This window comes from Balaenoptera physalus (genome assembly GCF_965194825.1).
Source record: "Balaenoptera physalus genome assembly, chromosome: 16".
NCBI classification, from domain to species: domain Eukaryota; kingdom Metazoa; phylum Chordata; class Mammalia; order Artiodactyla; family Balaenopteridae; genus Balaenoptera; species Balaenoptera physalus.
The window spans coordinates 48,387,427-48,409,387 of record NC_138898.1 but is presented as its reverse complement, the minus strand read 5'-3'; the positions used below and the strand labels follow the sequence as shown (position 1 = coordinate 48,409,387).

The 21,961-nt window shown below is 49.2% G+C and overlaps 2 protein-coding genes across 4 annotated transcripts in view; both read left to right on the top strand.

Moving 5' to 3' along the window:
• The window catches only part of CFAP61 (cilia and flagella associated protein 61), a 257,330-nt gene extending 250,603 nt beyond the window's left edge, over window positions 1–6,727 (top strand). For all 3 annotated transcript variants that reach the window (XM_082431642.1, XM_082431640.1, XM_082431641.1), the window contains one exon: window positions 3,905–6,727. In XM_082431642.1, coding sequence (XP_082287768.1) covers window positions 3,905–4,105 — 201 coding nt within the window. In that variant the 3' untranslated portion in view covers window positions 4,106–6,727. The remainder of the gene's footprint in view (window positions 1–3,904) is intronic.
• Window positions 6,728–11,681: 4,954 nt separating this feature from the next.
• INSM1 (INSM transcriptional repressor 1) lies at window positions 11,682–17,748 on the top strand. Its single transcript, XM_082429247.1, has one exon. It carries the CDS (start codon window positions 11,832–11,834, stop codon window positions 13,380–13,382), a length of 1,551 nt encoding a protein of 516 aa, XP_082285373.1. The 5' UTR covers window positions 11,682–11,831; the 3' UTR covers window positions 13,383–17,748.
• The last annotated feature ends 4,213 nt before the right edge of the window (window positions 17,749–21,961 follow it).

Sequence of the window (21,961 nt, the reverse complement as noted above, 5' to 3'; positions counted from 1 at the left end):
AAGAGACCTATAACAAGTAAAGGTATTGAATCAGTAATCTAAAACCTCCCAACAAAGAGAATCCCAAGACTGGATGGTTTCACTGCTGAATTCTACCAGACATTTGAATAAGAATTAACACTGATCCTTCTCAAACTCCTCAGACAAATAGGAGAGGAAGGAACACTTCCTAGCCCATTCTATGAGGCCAGCATTACCCTGATACCAGAGCCAGACAAAGACATCAAAAGAAAACTACAGAACAATATTCCTTATGAAGTTATGATGCAAAAATCTTCAGCAGAATACTAGCAAACTAAATCCAGTAGCACATTAAAAGGATTATACACCATGACCAAGATTTACACCAGGAATGTAAGAGTGGTTCAACATATGAAAATTAATCCATGTAATACACCACATTAATAAAATGAAAGAGGGGGAGAAGTGCCATAATCTCAATTGATGCAGAAAAGGCATTTGACTAAATCACACATGCTTTCATAGTAAAAACACTAAAAAGCCAGGAACAGAAGGAAACTGACCCAACCTGATAAAGAGTATTTATGAAAAGGCCACAGCTAACATCACACTCAATAGTGAAGGACTGAAAGTTTTACCTCAGAGATCTGGAACAAGACAAGAATGCCTGCTTTCACCACTTACATTCAACATTGTACTGGAAGTTCTAGCCACAGCAATTAGGCAGGAAAAAGAAATAAAAGGCATCCACATTTGAAAGGAAAACTATCTCTATTCTCAAAGGACATGATCTTATATAAAGAAAATTTTAAAGAATCACAAAAGAATATTAGAGCTAATAGATGGATTTGGCAAAGTCACAGGATGTATGATCAACATACAATAATCAGTTGTCTACATTAGCAATCAATAATCCAAAATGAAATTAAGAAAACAATTCCATTTACAATAGCATCAAAAATATTAAAATACTTGGGAATAAATTTAAGCAAGGTGGTGCAAGACTTGTACACTGCAAGCCACAAAACATTTCTGAAAGAAATTGAAGAAGACCTTCATAATGAAGAGACATCTATGTTTGTGGATTTGAAGATTTAATATTGTTAAGATAGGATAACCTAAATGGGAAAAGAATCTGAAAAAGAATAGATATATGTATATGTATAACAATCACTTTGCTGTATACTGAAACTAACACAACATTGTAAATCTACTATACTCCAATATAAAATAAAAATTTTAAAAACCAAAGTGCCAAGTTTTAAACTAAAAAAAATATTAAGATAGGAATACTATGCAAAGCAATCTACAGATTCAATGCAATCCTATAAAAATCCCCATGGTTTTTTTTAGAAAAAAATGGAAAAGCCAATCCTAAAGTTCATATGGAAATGCAAGCTAAAACAATTTGAGAAATTTTTTTAAAATTGAAGGATACACACTTTGCAATTTCAAAACTTAATACAAATCAACAGTAACCAAGACAGTACGGTACTTGCATAAGGATAGACATATGGATCAATGGAGTAAAATTAAGAGCCAAAGTAAACCCATTTATACGAAAAGATGTTAACATCATTAGGGAAATGCAAACCACATCATTAATCATTAGGGAAATGCAAACCAGGGCCACAGTGAGATACCACTTCATGCCCACTGGGATGGCTATAGTTAAAAAAAAACAAAAACAAAACAGGAAATAATGAGTGTTGGCAAAGATGTGGAAAAATTGGAACTCACACATTGCTAGTGGGAATGTAAAATTATTATGTAGTTGCTGTGAAAAAAATGGTTTGATGGCTCCTAAAAACTTACAAACAGAATTACTATATGACCTAGCCATTGCACTCCTAGGTATATACCCAAAGGAACTGAAAATCAGTATCCAAACGAATACTTGTATATGAATGTTCATAGCAGCACTATTCAGAATTACAAGATGGAAGACAGAACCCAAATGTCCATCAAGGGACAGGTGGATCAACAAATGTGGTCTATCCACACGATGGAACGTTATTCTGCCATAAAAGAAATGAAGTGCTGATACAGTCTAGAAACTGGATGAACCTCAAAACACTGAGTTAAGTGAAAGAAGCCAGACGCAAAAGGTCATGTGTCGTCTGTGGCATTGTGAGGTGAGCTGCTCACAGGTGAGCACGTTGTGGGGGGGGGGTCACCCTGGGCAGGGGTGGTCACAGTGTCGGGGAGAGGTGATCACACTAAGAAAAGGTCACACCAGGAGAGGCAAATGTACAAAAACGAGTTTACGATCTAGAGCAGTATTTGTATTCCGTAAATTTAAAAGCTCCATTTTGTGACTTTACACCATTTACCCTGATGTTAGAACAGCATCATGCAACATGAGCCCAAAATCTTCTCTAATTTTTGTATATTCACTGCTTATGTTTGAGACATTTTTCCTGAAAAATTAAGGGAGAAAGAATCAATCTCAGATATACTGCATACGTGCTTGGGCAGTCAAATGTTTCAGCACCTCTAATATTTAGTTCTGGGCATCCCTTGCCATTTTCTCTCTCACCGTCTTTGTTGAGCCGATTTGGAGTCCCGGCCCCCCACTGACTGTACTTCCAAGTGATGTGTGTATAATCTGCCACACCTGGCAGTGTCTCACTTACATAACCAAGTGATAATTACCTTATGTCTCCATATAGTTTGAATCTATTTTTCTAAGTTCTTATTATTAATAAAGTAATGATCCGGTAGAACTCTGCAAGTTATCCGCTTTTTTTCTTTTTTTTTTTTTGCTGTTAAGAAAAAAAAAAAGAATTATTGGAAGGTCAAATAAATATACCATCGAAGTCCATCTTCCTTTGGGTAATTTTCAATTATTGTGGTGGTCAGAAAGCACACAGCTCAAATCTCAGTGAAGTGCTTTTTTATTTTGGTCATGCCACATGGCATGTGGGATCTTAGTTCCCTGACCAGGGATCGAACCTGTGCCCCCTGCATTGGAAGCACAGAGTCTTAACCACTGGACCGCCAGGGAAGTCCCTTTTTAAAAACGTTTTTTAATTTTTTGAGTGAAGTGCTTTTTATAACAACCCTCCTATAGATGGGCAGGTAGGTGATGAAGCAAGTATGGTAGCCGTAGAAAGCAGGTAGTGTGTATGCAGGTGCCAAGCGCACCCTTCTGTCAACTTGCCTCTGTGTTTGAATCCTTTTATTTTATATAATAAAATGTTGGAAAAATCTCTAATGTATTGTAAACATGCACAGCATATGCTTCTCAACTTCAAATAACTTTATTCCCTCTGAGCCCCATCTTTAAAGATATCAACGAAATTTGCCTTTACTCAGAATTTATTCCAGGGCTTTAAAAATCCCATTTCTTGGGGACTGTCACCAAGTAAAGTAACCATCTAGGAGTTTTCATGTAAAAATCTTTAATCACCTCCTTTCTTATTTTTAAAACAAGCCTGATATACAGATCTTTTCTATCTGTATATTAAGAGCTTAAAATTAAGAGCTTAAAATTACTACCCTTGCTGAACCTTGAAGACATTATGCTACGTGAAGTAAGACAGTCACAAAAAAATAATAGTGTTTGATTCCATTTACACGAGATGCCTAAAGTCAAGTCATAGAGAAAGGAGAAGGGTGGTCGCCAGAGTCTGGGAGGAGAGGGATGGGGAGTCGGGGGTTAAATTAAAGAGTTACAATTTGGGAGGATGTGGACATTCTGGAGATGATGCTGGTGATGGCTGACAACGTGAAAGCCCCTAACACCTTTGAATCTTACACTTAAAAATGGTTAAAGTGGTAACTTTTATGCTATGTGTGTTTTGCCACAGTTTAAAAAAAATTTTTTTTAAATCTAGAAAAAAAAAAAGACCAACCGTGGGGAGTTCTAGTGAAACTGCCCTCTTACTGTGGAGCTAAGCCCAAGTAATTTCAGTATCTGGCCTCTTACCGTATTTTCCAGGAGGAAAACCTTCCTTCCATAGAAGAGTTAGCCCGTCAGATCGAAGATGAGGAAATTAACCTGCCCGAGAAGCCCAAGAATTACCTCAAAAGAGTTTTCCAGGAAACCGTCTACAGGCCTCTGGTGGAGAAGAGCATCCTTGACTATCTGCGCTATAATCATTACCACCTGCCCATGTACGCGTGGCCGGGCATCATTTAGCGGTGGCCACGGCCTCCACTTGATTGTTTCCACACCTGTCGTTCCGGGAAGTGCTCCGTAGAAGCAGGAAACCTCTCTGAAGCCTGGCTGAACCGCCAGGCACCTTCGTGGTTCCGTCCTTTCTTTTCCGTGTCCACCGATGCCTGTGGTTTCCTATCGTCCCAGTAGGTGGCGCACGGCGGTGCGTCTCGATTCTGGGGCAGGGAGACGCTTTACCAAAACCAGGCGTGTTCCTGGGCAGAATAACCCATTTTAGCAATAAAATGAGCGCGTACTGTGTAAAACTTGTTTTTTACCTTGGGCGTGGTTCTGTTTGATTTCCTGAAAAGCCCTGCCGCCAACGCTGTTAGTCCTTTACATGTTTACCCGGTCATACTCGTGGGCGATAAAAAAAGAAAATCGTGTGCCCAGCATGGAAAATGAGTAAAACAGATGACAGGAAATTATCTCTGTAATTTAACATCAGAAGGACTGATTGCACAGACAAGTTTACAGGAACTCTTGAAACGAGGAGGCTGCTCTCACGGCCCCTGTATTTCTACTTCCTGTTCCAGATCAGGAGCATAAATGCACCGAAAAACTGGAAGATCAACTCAGGTTCACACACAGGTTTTAGACTAGAAAACGGTGGTGGGAAATTAATCTAGGTCATTTCCTTTGACCCTCAGCGCTGTTGCTTTGCATCGGCCCCCTCTGGCACCTGGCACCTGTAATGTGGGTCAGTAGCCCTCTTTCTTGTAAATAAAGCAAATTAAGTGCCTAGCACAAAATATGGATTCAGGAACAACACATAAGACTGTTTTCATTTATTTAAATCTCTTTTAAGCAGATAGTGTGACACAGTTTGTGTCTGAATTTTTGACCAGTAGGGCTTAAAACTGGCTTTCATGGACAGAATTACAGTTTTCGTTCCTTTTTTTCTTTTTTTTTTTTTTGGCATTTATGTTAATATTTAGCAAAAGTTGGCTTAATTACAATGACTACACGGTAATTTGGAGGATGTTATAGTTGGCATTACAGAATTACCCACCCATTAACAAACTGATACCTCTCAAAAATAAAACGGTTTTGGAACACTAGACTCTGATTTTCTAAGGCAGGCAAAAGCAAGCAATAAACTCCATTAATTCCTGCACACGTATGTTTTACACAAGCACATGGGTCATTCAGAGGGAGGGCCCAGCTCCCACCATATGGTACAAACTGTGTAACTCTTGTGGAGAACAATTGCTACTGGTCCCCTCTTCAAACTGCAAGCCCAACACACATGGAACCATATTTCAGGGCCTGCAAATGAGTCAGCTCAAGAAACTCTCCTTCCCCCACCCCCTTCCTCTGAGAGGCCCTGGATTAAATTCATCAGCAAATGGAGTGAGTTTCTGTGACAGGCCCTGGGACCTTGGGTGGAGATTAACAGTACAACCAGTTAGAGGATCAACAGTTATGACTTCTGTGACTAAGTACTACCATTAAAAAGCTTCTCGTCACATAAAAGTGACGCCATATGATAGTGCCAACCTTAATATCAAATCATGCATACACTTTACAGTAAGTTTTCCTTTGCTGCCTTTTTAAAAGTAGTCTTGGGCCCCCATAAGTATCATGGCAGATTTGAAAATGTCTAGAATATAATTTAGTCTACATAGTGTATTGGAGGAAGTTACTGATCATTGCTCTATATTCAGAAAGTGAGTCGTTTCCTGAATCTAGGCAGGAATTTTAGCATATATGCGCAGACAAGCATTTTGTCACTAAGGAACCACTTTTCTATTAAGAGACGAATCCAAGAGTCGTTGATCATAGCTTGAAACTGGCTGTTTTAAGGGCTTTAGGAAAATAAAGATATTTATTCCTCAATGATGATGAATCCTGGCAGAAGAAAGGGCTTCAGAAAGACCAAGATTTGGACTTCTCTTGGGGAGCCCTGGCATGGCTTCTGTAAGAGACATGAGTGGCAGGAAGTCCCCAGGCATTTCAGCGTGCTGCTCAGCAGGGAGTCTTGAACTCTAAGCCCAATCTTTCTGACAGGAAAACACCAAAGTTAAATTTCCCACGTTGTATTCCCCCCAAATCACATGTAACAACCATGCCTCACAGTTGCCTCTAATGATCTTCTGATATAAGTCGGTTTTTACTAGCACGTGGCCACATCCTTCCCCAAAATGGCTCCTGAGACGCCACCGAAATATCCCAGGAAGGCGAGAGAAAAAGAGAAGATGATGTGGGAGAGGAAAGAGAACACTGTACGGAGGAGAAAATGTGAAGCCAGCCAATCAATATTTACCCTCAGAAGAGGGTGTGTGTGTGTGTGTGTGTGTGTGTGTGTCTGCGCGTGAGAGAGAGCGCGCGCGCACACGGGTGCACGGCTGAGTGTTAGCCAAGGAGCAGGGAGAGGGGCTCGAAAGTCGTCGTGAGCGAGGAGCTGTTGATTGTTTTCTGGTTGAGAGAAGAGGTGATGATAAGGCTGGGATACAGTGCGCGCCGGGCCGGGCGGAGCGACAGCTGTATGCTAATACTCGCAGAAACCAGCCTCCGCGTCCCCCATTAAAGCAGGCGGCCAGGAGGCCACACATCACTGAACAAATAGGCTCTCTCTAGACAAATAAAATAACACACGTTGGCCTGCGGGGAGTGGGGAGAGCCAGAGGGGGAGAGGAGCGGGAGGAGAGGGAGGGAGGGGGAGGGAGGGGAGGGGAGAGAGGGAGACCCTGAAGGAGAGAGGGTGGACGGGGAGAGAGGGGAGGGGAGATGAGGTGATGGGGGGCAGGGAGGGAGACCAGGGAAAAGAATGAGAGGGGCAGTCCGAGGGGGAAAGGGTCGGGGGTGGGCGAGACCGTGAGGAGGAGAGAGATGGGGGAGTGAAACATGCGAAGAGAGAGGGAGAGGTGGGACGGGGTGGGCAGAGATGGTCAGGGGAGAAAGAAGGGAGCGCCCGGGAAGGAGGAGAGGAGGGGTGGGGGAGGGAAGGTGGGAGAGAGAAGGAGGCGGGGAGGCCAGAGAAGGAGGGCGAGAGGAGGAACACGGACACCTAAACCCAATAGCAGCAGCAGGACGGACAGGGGGGGTGGGGGGGGCGGACAGAGGCCCAGGCGGACAGCGCGCCCCTCCAGCCCCCGGGCGCCTGGCTGCCTCTCTGTCGGCCCCCCGGGGCGGGCGAGGACTGGGGACGTTCGGAGTCGCCGTGGCCTTTCTGGTCAATTTTGCTGGGGTTTCGTCGCTGCCTTTCCTGAGACTGGGGCGAGCGGGGAGCCGGGCCGCCCCTCACAGGTGGGAGCCGCCCCCTGCGCGCCCCACGCTCGGGGCCCTCCCGCTCCGCTCGGTGCCCTCCCAGCTCTTCCCGGCCTCATCCTCTACTTAGGACTTTCCCACACTTCCTGGCTTCTCCTTCGCCCGCTTTGGCCAACATCGCCCTTCCCGTCGCCCTGCCCGGGGACCGTCCGGCCCGCCTCCCCTGCCCGGCCCGCGACAGTCCCACCCGAGGCGAAAACAAACAGCCCCGAGGGCACTTCAACGAGCGTGCAGAGGCCCGACGGCACACTCGGGAGGATGAAAGGGGCGGCCGGCCACCCCGTGGGTCCCGGCGAATAATGGGCGCGCGGCAGATTGCCGGGGGCACTTGAAACTCGAGGGGAGGGAACTGCTGGAGCGCGGTCCCTCCCCGCGCCCGGCGGACAGCGCAGCCTCGCGGATTCGCCCTCGTCCGCCCTCTTTCATGCGCTCTCCTTTTGTGTGGAATTATTTAAACGGGAGATCCATGGCAGCTTTATGCTAATGTGCCGAACAAAGGCGACGGCCCGCCGGCGGGGGCCCGGAAGGTGCCTGGAGGCCGGAGCGGGACGGCGGGGAGGCAGCGGGCTGCGCGTGGCTCTCGCGTGCCCCGGGGCCAGATACGGCCGCCCCTCATTCCTGCAAACACAAAGCCTCTCCGGCTCGGGCCGGCGCGCGCGGCGCACGGGGAGCTGGGCCCCTCCGGCACCTGACGGCGGGCTCTGCGCCTGGAACGCGCGGTCCAGGCCCGGCCGTGGCTCGCGGGCCGGGAGGGCCTCTGCGAATCCGTCAGAGGCGTCCGCAGCCGGCCCGGGACGGCGCTGGGGGCGCTGACCACTCCCTCTCGCGCCTCCCGAGCGTCTCCAAACGCGCCGCGCGCCGCGGGGTGAGACTGCGGACCCTCCCGTCCTCTCCTCTTAGGAGCTTAGGGGCTGCCGAGTCCCGGCGACATCCCACAGGGCAATTCCTGGGCCGAAATTCCTCGCTCTAGCGCTGATCTCCAAGCTTTGCGCTTCCAGCAACTCCCTGACGCTAAACTCGGGAGCCGGGGGTCACAGTGAACCCCACTGCGTTCCCCGACGGCAACCGAGGACTCCAGGACAGGAGAGCTTAGAGCGGCCGCGGCCTCCAGCTCTGCAGCGGTCAGAGGAAGAACCTACCGCGGGGTCCGCAAGGACGAGAGGCGAACAGGCCTCTGGATTTTTCCCAAGCGCCGGCCAGGACCCCACAGGAAGGGGAGGAGTCGCTTGGGGCCTGGGAAGGACACTTCGGGACCCTGCCTGGGATCCCTTTGCTCGCCTCCTCCCGTGAAACTCCCCAGGAGGGGGCAAGTCAGCGCTCAGTGTTTTCCCCAGCCCAACTCCACGCGGCCCCTATCCGGAATCGCAGTGCGCAAAGGACCGCCACCGAGGCGCCGCGTGGTAGCGCTTCGCTCTCTTCCAAGAGGAAGGCAAATATCTGGACTCACTGTCCAAATGCCCGCGGGCGGGCAGGTTCTGAGAAATAAAATCACGCAGAAGACGCAAACCCACGGCCGGGTGCAAGGGTGCACGTCCTTGGAGGTTGCCGGTGTGTGCGTGAGCGCAGCCTAATTCTTCCTCAGCCCTGGGTTATGAAATTAGTTTCTAATACTCGGACCTTTCAAGTTTCCATTTGTTTTGACGGTACCTGTCTGAAAGCAGATTTCATTTTCGCTGGCAAAACTAGAAACCACAAAGAAAAAGAAATGGATCCATTGAATCTCAGTATTTCAGTAGTGTTCAATAGATTCTCTTGGCTTAATGCAGAGCCCTGTTTGAATTCGCTGCATTCAGGCAGGGGTTTTGTTTTGTTTTGTTTTGTTTTGTTTTTTTCCTCCCACCCCCGCCCTCTTTACAATTATGGGTGTTGTTATTTTTAAAGGATTCACAAGGTGACTAACTCTCCCTGTTATCTGTTGAATGAAAGGAGTGTTACACATGTAAGACCAAATACCCCGCCGTCAGTTGGGGATGGCGGGCTGAGCCCCCGCCCTATTATTCCACAATCCAGATGGGATTCGTGATTAGAAAATAAAATTGGCCAAAGCTGTCCCGGAATCCCTTTCCCACTTCTAATTTCATCAGCAGTATCAATCAGCGCTCAAAAGAGCAAGGAAATAACATCAGTTACTTTTAGACTGAAAGATATATATAAATTTTAGATAAACTCATTTTAGAATTTCTAACTTTTTTCAGGACTAGCATTCATCGTAGTTAGCATTTTTAAAACGAGGATGAGAGTTTTCAAAATATATTCCATTATGTGTATTCTTCTCTTTTCAGTCTGTGAGTTAAAAAAGAAATTACAAACATAAAATCACCAAATATTTTCCCCTTGATTAGTCAACTTGATTAACCCCTTGATTAACTAATTCTAACAACTGTCCCCATTACAACTTATTACTCATGTGGACTCTTTTTTTTTTTTTAATCTTTCATTTCCACACCAGGGTATTTTCACAGGGAAAATCCAAAACAATGAAATACCTTCAGTGGAATCAAACGTAAGCAAAACTCAGCAAAGTCTATCTGAGAGCACAGAGCTTTTCAGAAAAGTGTCCGTTTCCTTATCTTTCAATAAAGTGACATTTTCTTCACAACATTTGACATTTTCTGTGGTTTTGCAATTTGTTCCCTAGTGATGGGCGATCAGGGCCACTACGCACCCTTGGGGTTCTGCCCCCGTCCCCCGGAGATTCTGCCTTTTGTGTTTCCTTGGGGCAGGGCTGGGAAGAGGTTGGAGGCAAAGGGCCCGGTCTGGGGTCCAATCGGGGTGGCGGGGCTGGGGGGGTGGATTTTCACTGTTGTTTTTTCCTGGTGGCACCGGGGGGGGGGGCGGGGGGAGGCGGCCTGTCCTCTCCGAGGCCGCAGCCTGCCTCAGAGGACAGATTGCCCCCCTCTCCCCCCGGCCGGCAGCACGCGCCTCTTTTGAGTCCAGATTGGCCGCGACCGGCGCTCAATAGCGGGAGGTTAATTTCCTTCACAAAGGTGAAGGGGGCACGGCTCCGGGGGGCCCCGCGCCCAGACAGGCGGCCCCTTTATTCCGCAGCGCCTTGATTGGAGCCCTTGATTTAGCATCTGATGTCAACCGACAGACAAAATGCCCGCTCGGAATGAAAATGCATGAGGCCGCGCAAGGAGAGCGGAAACCAACTTCACTGGGGCGCACGCGGCTGGCCGCGCGTTTCGGGCTTTGGCCAAGTCCACCCGAATCAACCTGGCCCTGGGCGACGCGGAGGCTCCGAGCAGCCTGGACCAGGCCCCTCCAACGATGCCAATCCCGGAGCCTCCGGGAACTTAAAAAAAAAAAAAAAGTTGTTCAGAAATTCAAGGTTTTTGGAACACAGCCCAGCCTGCCCCCTCCCCCATCCAGCGCTGCGTCTGCTGGCGATTGAAGAAGTGAGGTGCCAACTGCTTCTCAAACTCGAGAGAAACCTTCCCGAGGCCCGAGAGTGCGCGGCGGCTGCGGACACAAACATCGCCCTCAGCTGCAGCCAGAAGGCCAGACCCTCCACCCAAACTTGGAACTCCAGGGTCCCATTTTCGCTTAGACCCTGGGTCCCCCGGCCCATCAGTCCGAGGCCCGGGCGGGGCTCTGGGCGGCCCGGGCTTTGCAGCTATTTTCGATTCCGGATTATTTCCCAAACACCAGGAGGAGTTCCTGCGCCTCCCCCAACCCCTCTCCCGCCCCGGCCGCCTAGCTCAGATCTCCCCCGCGCCTGCTGCTGCCCACCGCCGCCCCTACCCAATCAGCGAGCACGACTTCCCCCTCCGCTTCGGCTCGCGGATTGAACCCTCCTGACATATTTGGGGCCATTCTTCTCCTTTGTTGCTATTTTGCTCGCGACCCGCGGGTAATCCCAGCACGGGAGGGGGGCGAGCATTGTCGTGCTGATGGACGGGCCCATTTGGCGGCTCCGCGCCCCCGGGAGGAGAGACACAAAGCCCAGGCACGTGCGCCTCCCCATAGAGGAGCAGCAGACCGTGAAGGGAGGCGGGGCCGGGCGTGTGCCTGGGCCGGGCGGGGCGGTGGCGCCGGGCGGGGCGGCGGCGAGGCGCGCGCGGGGGCCCCGCGCCCTCAGGTACATCTGCCGCACCTACCGGGCGACCCCCGAGTCCCGGCCCCCTCTTGGCCGCCGCGTCGCCCTCCCAACCCGACCGGGCGGAGGAGCTGCGGGCGCGCTGATTGGCTCCGGGGGAAGCGGGAGGCGAGAACAATGGCCCCCTCCCCCAGTTAAAAGGGAGCGGCTCCCGGGCCCGGGGACAGGGACGCGCGTGCAGGGCGTAGAGCCGGGCGGAGCCGCCGCCGGCGCCACGCGAGTCCCGCCGCCGTCGCCGCCGCGCCCGGGCCATGGGTCGGGGGCACTGAGGGCCGCCAGGGCCGAGCGCGAAGGTGGGACCGAGCCAGCGCCTCGCCCTCGCCCTCGCGCCGCGTCAACATGCCCCGCGGCTTCCTGGTGAAGCGCAGCAAGAAGTCCACGCCCGTGTCCTACCGGGTTCGCGGCGGCGAGGACGGCGACCGCGCGCTGCTGCTCTCGCCGGGCTGCGGGGGAGCCCGCGCCTCGCCCCCGGCGCCGAGCCCCGGGCCGGGCCCTCTGCCGCCGCCGCCGCCGCCCGCCGAGCGCGCCCATGCGGCGCTCGCCGCCGCGCTCGCCTGCGCGCCGGGCCCGCCGCCACCCCCGCCGGGGCCGCGGGCCGCGCACTTCGGCAACCCCGAGGCCGCGCACCCCGCGCCGCTCTACAGCCCCACGCGGCCCGTGAGCCGCGAGCACGAGAAGCACAAGTACTTCGAGCGCAGCTTCAACCTCGGCTCGCCCGTCTCGGCCGAGTCCTTCCCCACGCCCGCCGCGCTGCTCGTTGGAGGCGGCGGCGGCGGCGGGGCCAATGGCGCGGGCGGCGGCGGCACCTGCGGCGGCGACCCGCTGCTCTTCGCGCCCGCCGAGCTCAAGATGGGCACGGCGTTCTCCGCGGGCGCCGAGGCGGCCCGCGGCCCGGGGCCCGGCCCCCCGCTACCCCCCGCCGCCTCCCTGCGGCCCCCAGGCAAGCGACCCGCGCCCCCCGCCGCCGCCGCCGCCGCCGCCGAGCCGCCCGCCAAGGTAGCCAAGGCCCCAGGCGCCAAGAAGCCCAAAGCCATCCGCAAGCTGCACTTCGAGGACGAGGTGACCACGTCGCCCGTGCTGGGGCTCAAGATCAAGGAAGGCCCGGTGGAGGCGCCGCGGGGCCGCGCGGGGAGCGCGGCGCGGCCGCTGGGCGAGTTCATCTGCCAGCTCTGCAAGGAGGAGTACGCCGACCCGTTTGCGCTGGCGCAGCACAAGTGCTCGCGCATCGTGCGCGTGGAGTACCGCTGCCCCGAGTGCGCCAAGGTCTTCAGCTGCCCGGCCAACCTGGCCTCGCACCGCCGCTGGCACAAACCGCGGCCTGCGCCCGCCGCCGCCCGCGCGTCCGAGCCCGAAACCGCTGCCAGGGCTGAGGCGCGGGAGGCGACGGGCGGCGGCAGCGACCGCGACACGCCGAGCCCCGGCGGCGTGTCCGAGTCGGGCTCGGAGGACGGGCTCTACGAGTGCCACCACTGCGCCAAGAAGTTCCGCCGCCAGGCCTATCTGCGCAAGCACCTGCTGGCGCACCACCAGGCGCTGCAAGCCAAGGGCGCGCCGCCGGCGCCCCCCGCCGAGGACCTACTGGCCTTGTACCCCGGGCCCGACGAGAAGGCGCCCCAGGAGGCGGCCGGCGACGGCGAGGCGGCCGGCGTGCTGGGCCTGAGTGCGTCCGCCGAGTGCCACCTGTGCCCAGTGTGCGGGGAGACGTTCCCCAGCAAGGGCGCCCAGGAGCGCCACCTGCGCCTGCTGCACGCCGCCCAGGTGTTCCCCTGCAAGTACTGCCCGGCCACCTTCTACAGCTCGCCCGGCCTCACGCGGCACATCAACAAGTGCCACCCATCCGAGAACAGACAAGTGATCCTCCTGCAGGTGCCCGTGCGTCCGGCCTGCTAGAGCGCGCCCTCCACCCCGGCCCCCCGAACCGTGCCTTCGCTTGGAGACCCACGAAGAGAGCGCGCCCCGACCCCGCGTCCGCGCCAGGGGCACCCACCCCCGGTGAAAGTGTCGTCTCCGCTTCTCTCGGTGTAGCGTGACGGTAACCCCGATCCTCTCGTTGTGACTCCTTTTGGACCCCTCGCCCCCTTTGCGTTGTGTCCCCTTCCCCCCCATGGCGCAACAGGAGCCAGTCTCTTTCTGTACAAGGGAGAAAAGCTGTACGCGTTTGTCTCGTGGTTGGAAGCCTCCCCTTGGAGGGGAGATGTTTTTCTTGCTAGTATTCTCTGTGTTCATGGTCTAGAAACGCGGTTTGCTCTCGCCTACCAATCTCTGCTCTCTATGTATGTAGCGTACGGGTTGTTTTGGGTGAATCTTGAGGAATAAATGCCTTTATATTTCACAGGCTGTAAATTGAACTTCCCACACGATTAGCTTTATTATGGCTTGTGAACTGCTGGAGTCTGGCTTTACCTTTTTGTATGTGAAGAAATCAAATTGCTTAAAAAAGAGTTTTCTTTAGTCTAGCCACAAATGCCTTGAACTGTTGTCTGTTTGGGATTGTTTTGGGGGGGGAGGGAAGGGAATTTTCGGAAGATGCTGTAGAAACTGCCTCAATATTTCACGTAAGACTTTTCGGTTTGATCATCTTTGTTGAGGTAGGACTATATGAGTTCCCTCTAAATGTATATGTTGATTTATGAGTAATTGTTATTTATTCTTTATTTATTTATATTAATGAAGATTATGATATTATTTGATTGCAGATTTTTTTTGGTGCGCTTCCCGCCCCCCCCACCACTCTTGACATTTCACTGTGCATTTTAGAAGAGAGCCTTTTTCTAAAGGGATCTGTTAAAAGTTTTAACTTTTATACCTATCTGAGCGAATTACAGACAACCTACCATTTTATTCTGCTTGGAGCGCCCCCAGGGCCCTCGTACAAACGACAGCTCTTACTTTTAAATGCAATCTCTTTTCTACATACATTATTTTCTTAATTGTTAGCTATTTATAGAAAGCTTCAATAGAACTGTTTCAACTGTATAACTATTTACTATTCAAATAAAATATTTTCAAAGTCAAAGTAAGGTGGACTTATTTCTGCATCACGTGGTTTCCACAAGGATTTAAAATAGAGCTTCCAATGATTTCTTAAATGTGTGTCTATTGTTTATTAAGAAAACTCACCACCATCACTAGGATCGTGGATTTTTAGAGCTGAGCGTGAGCTGCCAGATTCTGCCCTTCTGGCACTTCAAGGGTATAGGCTCAAAACAGCTAAACTGGAGCCAAAGACTTGTTAGGGGTCCTTAGGAATGTACTGGAAGGTGGGGGTTAGAAGGGAAGCTGTGCAGATCTTTTTCAGAGAAATCTAGATAAATGTCCACACAAACCTATCTTTTTAATCAAGGGGATATAAGAACACCACTTTAATTTAGCAGATCCTTCTTTTCCTGACAGTTTGGGCTCAGTGTAACCGTAATTCCTCAAGTAAAATGGGTAATTTCTGATCTTTAAGTAACAACTAGGAGAAAGTAGAAACAATTCTATGGTCAGATTTTCAAAATAAGGGAAGCAGACCAATTCTCATTTGGATGCAACAGAAGTTAAGCAACTGGGTTTGGGGTAAGGGCTCAGAAATAATTTTCCAATCAGGTAGCAGTCCATTTTTGGGGGAAAAAACTGGAACACCATCTGTTTGGGGTATTAAATTTAATAACGGTAATTACAGTGTCTTCCGTTATGTGTCACAAAGCTCTTTGAAGAACAATCCTGACACTCACCAGTTAATATTTTGAGTTGTTTTCCTCTGCCTTTGAAACACTTGATCACGGAGCCGAGCTAAACATCACAATTGTGCACACCCTTCCCTTCCTGGTGTGTGTTTGCTGCTTTTCTCCTGTGGCACACTAAATCTAAGATTTGCCCAGCAAAGGGATTTTAGAAATCTGTACAGTAGGAGCTGCATTTCCAAAAGGTGTAGCTGGCGTGATGGTGGGAAGGGCAGTACGTGAGAAACTAGGAAGGAAAATGTGACGAAAGAGATTGTTTTCAGATTCTGAGCCTAAAGTTTTATGTGGGAAAGGGTTTACTAAAAGGCTCAGCTGTCAGGATGGTGGAGTATTCCTCCCTTTGTGAGGGTCTTGAAATAGATTCAATAACAATGAAGAAGCAGCCAGCAAAGGTAAGTTGCCTCCAGGACAAACTGCCCCTCCTCTTATTACTTTTATTATTTACCAGTTTGGAAAATACAAGAAGACAGAAGCTTGGCGCAGCACAACATGAAAGCATAGGGACAAAGCTGTGTTTATAAAATCCTGAAAAGTTGGAATGAAAGAAGAATTCAGATTTGTGGCCTGATGATTGCTCCCTCTAAGCAACAATAATGTGAGACTTTTAAAAGGTTCTCTCTGAATTACACCTCACAATAAAAGATCCTGCATCCTGAGGGTCAACGTATGCTCTATGCCAATAAAAAGTATCCTTAAAAACCTGGTGGTTGGCCTGCAGGGATGTCGTCTTGGCATCTATGTTTGGCTTACTTTTTCTTGTCCATAATCATAAATCATAAACCCTAATGTCCATCTTCATGATGGTCAATAACATTTGGTTGTTTGCAAATGTGCTCTTTCATCCCCTGTGGAAATTTATTTCAATTGCCCAAATATACCTTTTCTCAAAAAGAAACCAAAATTTCATTTATGTGAGATACTAAGTGAAATCATATAGTGAAGGGAGCACATTGAAGGTGACTAAAAAGTATAGAAGAAATAGAAAACCTTGGTCAATTTGTTTCAAAGTAATGCAATGTGAGTCAGCAGAATATTCCACAGGAAAGAAATCAGATTCTCTCTTTTTTTCTCCCTCCCTGGATAATAAGTTCCCAAGAGCTCCTATTATAAACTATCAAGTGGAAATGCACCCACCTTCTTCACAAGTGTGCAAAGGATGCGGAGGACATTCCCCTGCGTCTGAGGCTGCTCCAAACTTGGATGCCCACGGGGTGGAAACCGGCCACGCGGGGACGTTTTGCACTGAGTTCAGCCTGGGCAAGGGGGGCGGGGTCCGAGGCCTACCCTGGGGGGCGCTGTTCCTTCCGTGTAGCACCATCACTACAGGTGATCCCTGGGCCCTTTGGCTTCATTCTGGGAGCCCAGGTCACACGGTGGAGGCAGCCGCGCCAGGGTGACTTGTGAGCACGTGGAGCGAGGCCCAACCTGAACAGCTGCGCATGGTGACAGCGTCGTGGTGCAGAGCAGAACAAGGCTGGAGGCTGGCTGCAATCTGGCCCCTCGGTGGCACAAGTGGGTATACTGGGGTGCCCTGCAGAGACCTGGGTGCACAAGGTTAGGCCGGGCAATGCCAGTCACCGGGCTCCTCTTGCTTAGCGTGTCTGCGCCCAGAGGCTGCCGGTGAGGGGCCCGGTCCTCACGTGCCACCATTGCTCTGCAGGAGGCTCCCTGGGGCAGCCGTCTCCTTCCACCAGCCACCCCTCCATCCCCTTGGACTTCATTCCACAGCCATCCACAACGTCTCCAAGTCTAAGGAAGCAGAAGAATCTCTTAACAGTCCTATATGACTTCATAGGAATTCTTCACCCACCAAATATCTTGAGGAAGGGAAAGGTCTAGAAGCAGCTTGGGCAACTCCAGGGCTTCCTGCAGGCGTGTCTCCTCATCTCTAAACCAGAGGGAATGGGCTTCTGGGAGACACGGTGAGACACTGGAGAGGACTTCCTAGACTGTGAGAGGAAAGGCAGTCGGGATCCCAAAGGGAGCAGGTAGGAGAAAAGCTCCATCCGGGGAAAGTGTCCTATGGTATTTAGGATTAGTTATAAACCCACTGGCCAGTGGCAGGCAGGCTTTGAGCAGAACTTGCTATCTTTTTGCAGAAGGGACGTTTTGGTCTTGTGGAGAAGTTTTCTGCCAAATAGACCCGAGTGTATGGGGTCAGATTATCATCCACACATACTGTGTGTGTGCCACCCATGTAGCCTGTTACAGGGCCAGGTTAAGTTACAGTCTTGTGGAGGCTAGGCTAGAGAAAGCTGTGTGTTTGGCAGTTAAAAGCCCATGCTGTGGGATTTAGAGAAGATCAAGCAAGAAACTGACTTGTAGAGAGAGACCCACGAGGTAGCAAAACACGCCAGAGTGAGAGGACCAACTGAACAGCACCAAGCAAGGATGTTGGTTCCATTGGACTGCCGAGGTGGGACCAAGCCATGGAGTACAATATGGCGGTCCAGAGACACTTAGGATTCTAATCCTAAATCCTGAAAACATCCAAATCATGTTTTGGCAATATAACCTGAAAGTAAGAACCCGAGAATCCCATTGGGTGGAGAAAGAAGCAGCCAAATCATCTTCAAGTTATACATATCTTATATGGTGAAGCTTCGTGTGTCTTTATGACCAACCTGCAGCATCAAACAACCTGTACTCATGGGGCAAGGCTGGGATATGCAACACTCCTGCATTGTAATATGGCGACCGGCTCTATCAGGCCCGTCAGCATCACAGAGAGCAGTTCGGATGTGAAGCCTGGTCACAGGACTCACAAGAATGTCCCCACCAAGTGGCCCTAGGAGAAAGAAGTAGTCCCAGACACCCAGATGAGAAGGCCAGACACCCAGATGAGAAGGCCACCCTCTGAAGGGCTGCTCCTCGTCCTGGCACTTTCTCCCATCCCCCCCGGCCCCTCAGTCGACCACGGCTCCCTGGCGAGGCCAGGGACCTCGAGTCCACAGGAAGAAGGGGCCAGAGGAGAGAGCACCACCTGCCCAAGGATTTCCAGGAAGAGGGAAATCTTTTTTCACCAGGAGAACTAGGGAACTCCTGAGGTTGCTAAGGAAACCTAAATAACTTCCGGTGGATTCATCAGCATCTCCTTGCCTTGTGCAAACAACCAGCTACAGGTTTTGGTGTCATCAAGGCAATTTCCCACTCGAGGATTTTCCAAAGACAAATGTGTCCTGTTTCTCTGGACAGTGAGGAGGAACTGCAGGGGTAATTACCACAAGCCAGACTGGGTCTCGAAAGTGACCGAGCCTGGTGGGAGGTATGACGGACCTTCCTGGTGAAGGGGAACTGATTTCTCAGGGTTGCGTGAGAGAAACACCTTGGCTCCCACGTTGACCACTCCCCACTGGTTTTGGGGCATCATGAAGGCCTGATATGCTTCTTAGAATCACTGAACATTTTTGAGCATCTGATTTGAAGTCAGTTACCATATTTTCACTGACCCAAATACACATCCCTTCATCTCTTAAACCCCAGCTGTCATCATTTGTCTGCGACACACTTTTTATTATTGTGGGCTTGTTCTATCGCATCTGGAAAGTGGAATGTTGAGGACAGGCATGCTTCCTCTGGCAGCATATATGGTAAGCAGATGGCTTGTGGGGTAAACTTGTTCATATTTGTCTTGTTTGAAGATTTCTAGACTGTATGGTCTTCCTGGTGGCGTTTCCACCCAAAGCATCAATATCCATGTTTTTTATTTAGCTCATCGCACAAGCTCACACTCCTGAGATAAACTGGTCTTAGAATATCCTCCATACTGAAATGATACCTGTACAGTGTTTACCACCAGTCAGAGCACATTCAAGGGCATGATTATTGAGATCCAGTGCTTCACACGTCATACTCACACTGTGCATTTCCACCAACGTCTATAAGAAGCTTGTCCACACCATTTGCATTCATGGTTCACCTGTAGTGCCTCACCTTCATCAGAACCCAGGTGTTCACTGTTCCCTCCACTTGGCTTAAACCAGCAGACTGATCATCGCCCCAGGGGAAACAGTAACGGCAGAAACTTCCCCCTGAATCCACCCCTCTCCTCCTTCACTAATCAAAGAAGGCCCTTGTATTTGAAGACAACATCTGCTCCATCTGTTGTTCAGGATAGGAGCCCCGATGCAATGCCCCTTCTCAAACGCCACAGCCAGGTGACGGTCACACCTGACGGTGACGGGATGGACCGAGTGAGCCAGGATGTTATTGTCTGTGGGATCTGATAGGAGACAGAGGAGGCGTCAGGGCACGGAAGGCTTCACAGGACGCTCTTTCTACGGGAGAAAGAAAATTAGGCTAGAATTTCCTCTGAACACAAAGGACAGAAAAGCCTGGGGAACTTGGGCTGAAACACACGTGTACAATATTGTTGTTGAAAAGCTCGTAACACCAATGGATGGCCATTCTTTTCTACTGCGATCTGTCCTACTGTATTATGTAAGATGAGTCTTTACCATTTTAGAATACAGCTACAAAGGGGTTATTATTAGGTGATAGGCAGAAACCGACAGGAATAAGGTACATGAAAATGATGTAATTGAGAACTGTCAGGCATAAAAGGAGATGGACGAATCGCCATCTCTGGGTGTCTAAATCTGAACAGAATCATCTTAGAGCCCATCAAATATTTTACACCACAAAGGAACATACTCTTTTTTCATTCATCTCTTGAAAAGAAGACTTTTATTGATCATTTGAACACTATTATTATCCTTGATATCTTCTTGAAGGTTTTCACCTGAAAATTTTAAATCATTTTAGTGAAACACTTATTACATAATTAAGATTTCAGATTTGCATACCCAAAACTTTTTGCTCTGTTAACCATAGAGAAAATCATGAACTTTCCCCTTTGTATTTTCAAAATGTGATAATCGATATCAAAGAGAACCCAAAATATAATTAACCACATATTATACCATCTGGCCTTCTTTGTTGCAGCAACTGTGATTTTATCTTCTAAGCTTATCCTGAGAATCCAGAATTATTGCCACCATTGCAGTATTTCACCATCTCTATCATTGTAAGAGAAAAGGCTAAACCAGAGGCTGGCAAACTAAGGCCCATGGCCAAATCTAGCCCTGAGCCTGATTTTGTAAATAAAGTTTTATTGGAGCATAGCCACGTGCATTTACTTACTTACTGTCTATGGCTACTTTCATACCGAAGTGGCAGAATTTAGTCATGAACGTAGAAATTATATGGCTCACAAAACCTAAAATATTTATTATTGGGCCCTTTATAGAAAAAGTTTACCAAGCCTCAGGGCTAGACAATAAAATCGTGTGGTTTTATAGATCATGCAGATTTAAAGAAAATATTGTATAGATCGCCCACATTCCTGCCCTTGATGTGATGGAAACTTGGTCCTTAGGAAAACCTGTGCTTTTCTCAGTTGTGTGTTGAGTGCCACAAACTCCAGGACTCAGCACACATACTCCTGAAAATTGCAAAACTGAGTCCTACGGATTTTCACAGGTGTTACCGTCTCAGGCACCACTTTAAAAGCCCTGATCATTTAAATGAGAATGTTAGCTAGGCAGGAAGCTGCCTCCAAATGGTGTTATTCATACTGTCTGTCATATCAACTGCAGCGGCTCCCAGGCAATAGGAACAACTTCCAACCTGTTAGGCCATTCACAGAAATCTAAATGGAAGAAGCAGCTCGTCTCCTGGTTTGAACGTTGTTTTCTTCACTGCAACAGTGGCTGCATTTACCAAGTGAAATCGCAACTGTTCAGTTGAATCGTAAGAGATTGCCATTTTTATAGGTAAAATGAAAAGTTTAATATCAACAAGTTTGCCTGGTTCTACCTAACCTTTCAAGGACTTTTGGTAACTATTAGCTTAACAATTGAATTAAAGAGAAGACAACTTTAATTCAGCATTGATCAGTTTTAAAATAATATGAATTCAAAAGCAACAAGCACCTTTCTGACATCTCCTGACCTCATTCAACTGTGCAAATATTTGAGCATTGGGGGCATGTAGATCAATGTCCAGCAGGGAGAAGTCAGCTCTGACTTGAAGTTTCCAACCTAGAATGTAAGTTGGTGCAGCCACTGTGGAAACAGTATGGAGGTTCCTCAGAAAACTGAAAACAGAATTAACATAAGATCCAGCAATCCCACTCCTGGGCATATATCTGGACAAAACTATAATTCAAAAAGATACATGCACTCCCTATGTTCATAGCAGCACTATTCACAATAGCCAAGACATGAAAACAACCTAAATGTCCATCAACAGATGAATGGGAAAAAAGATGTACAGTAATGCAATATTACTCAGCCATAAAAAAGAACAAAATAACGCCATTTGCAGCAACATGGATGGACCTGGAGATTATCATACTAAGCGAATTAAGTCAGAAAGAGAAAGACAAATACTGTACAATATCAATTAAATGTGGAATCTAAAATCTGACCCAAATGAACCTATCTACAAAACAGAAACAGACTCACAGATGTAGAGAACAGACTTGTGTTTGCCGAAGGGTGGGGGCAGGCAGGGATGGAGTGTGAGTTTGGGATGAGCAGATGCAAAACTAGTACATATAAGATGGATAAACAACAAGGTCCTACTGTACAGCACAGGGAACTGTATTCAATATCCTATGATAAACCATAATGGAAAAGAATATTTTTAAAAAGTATGCATATATATGTATAACTGAATCACTTTGCTGTACAGCAGTAATTAACACAATATTGTAAATCAACTATACCTCAATTTAAAAAA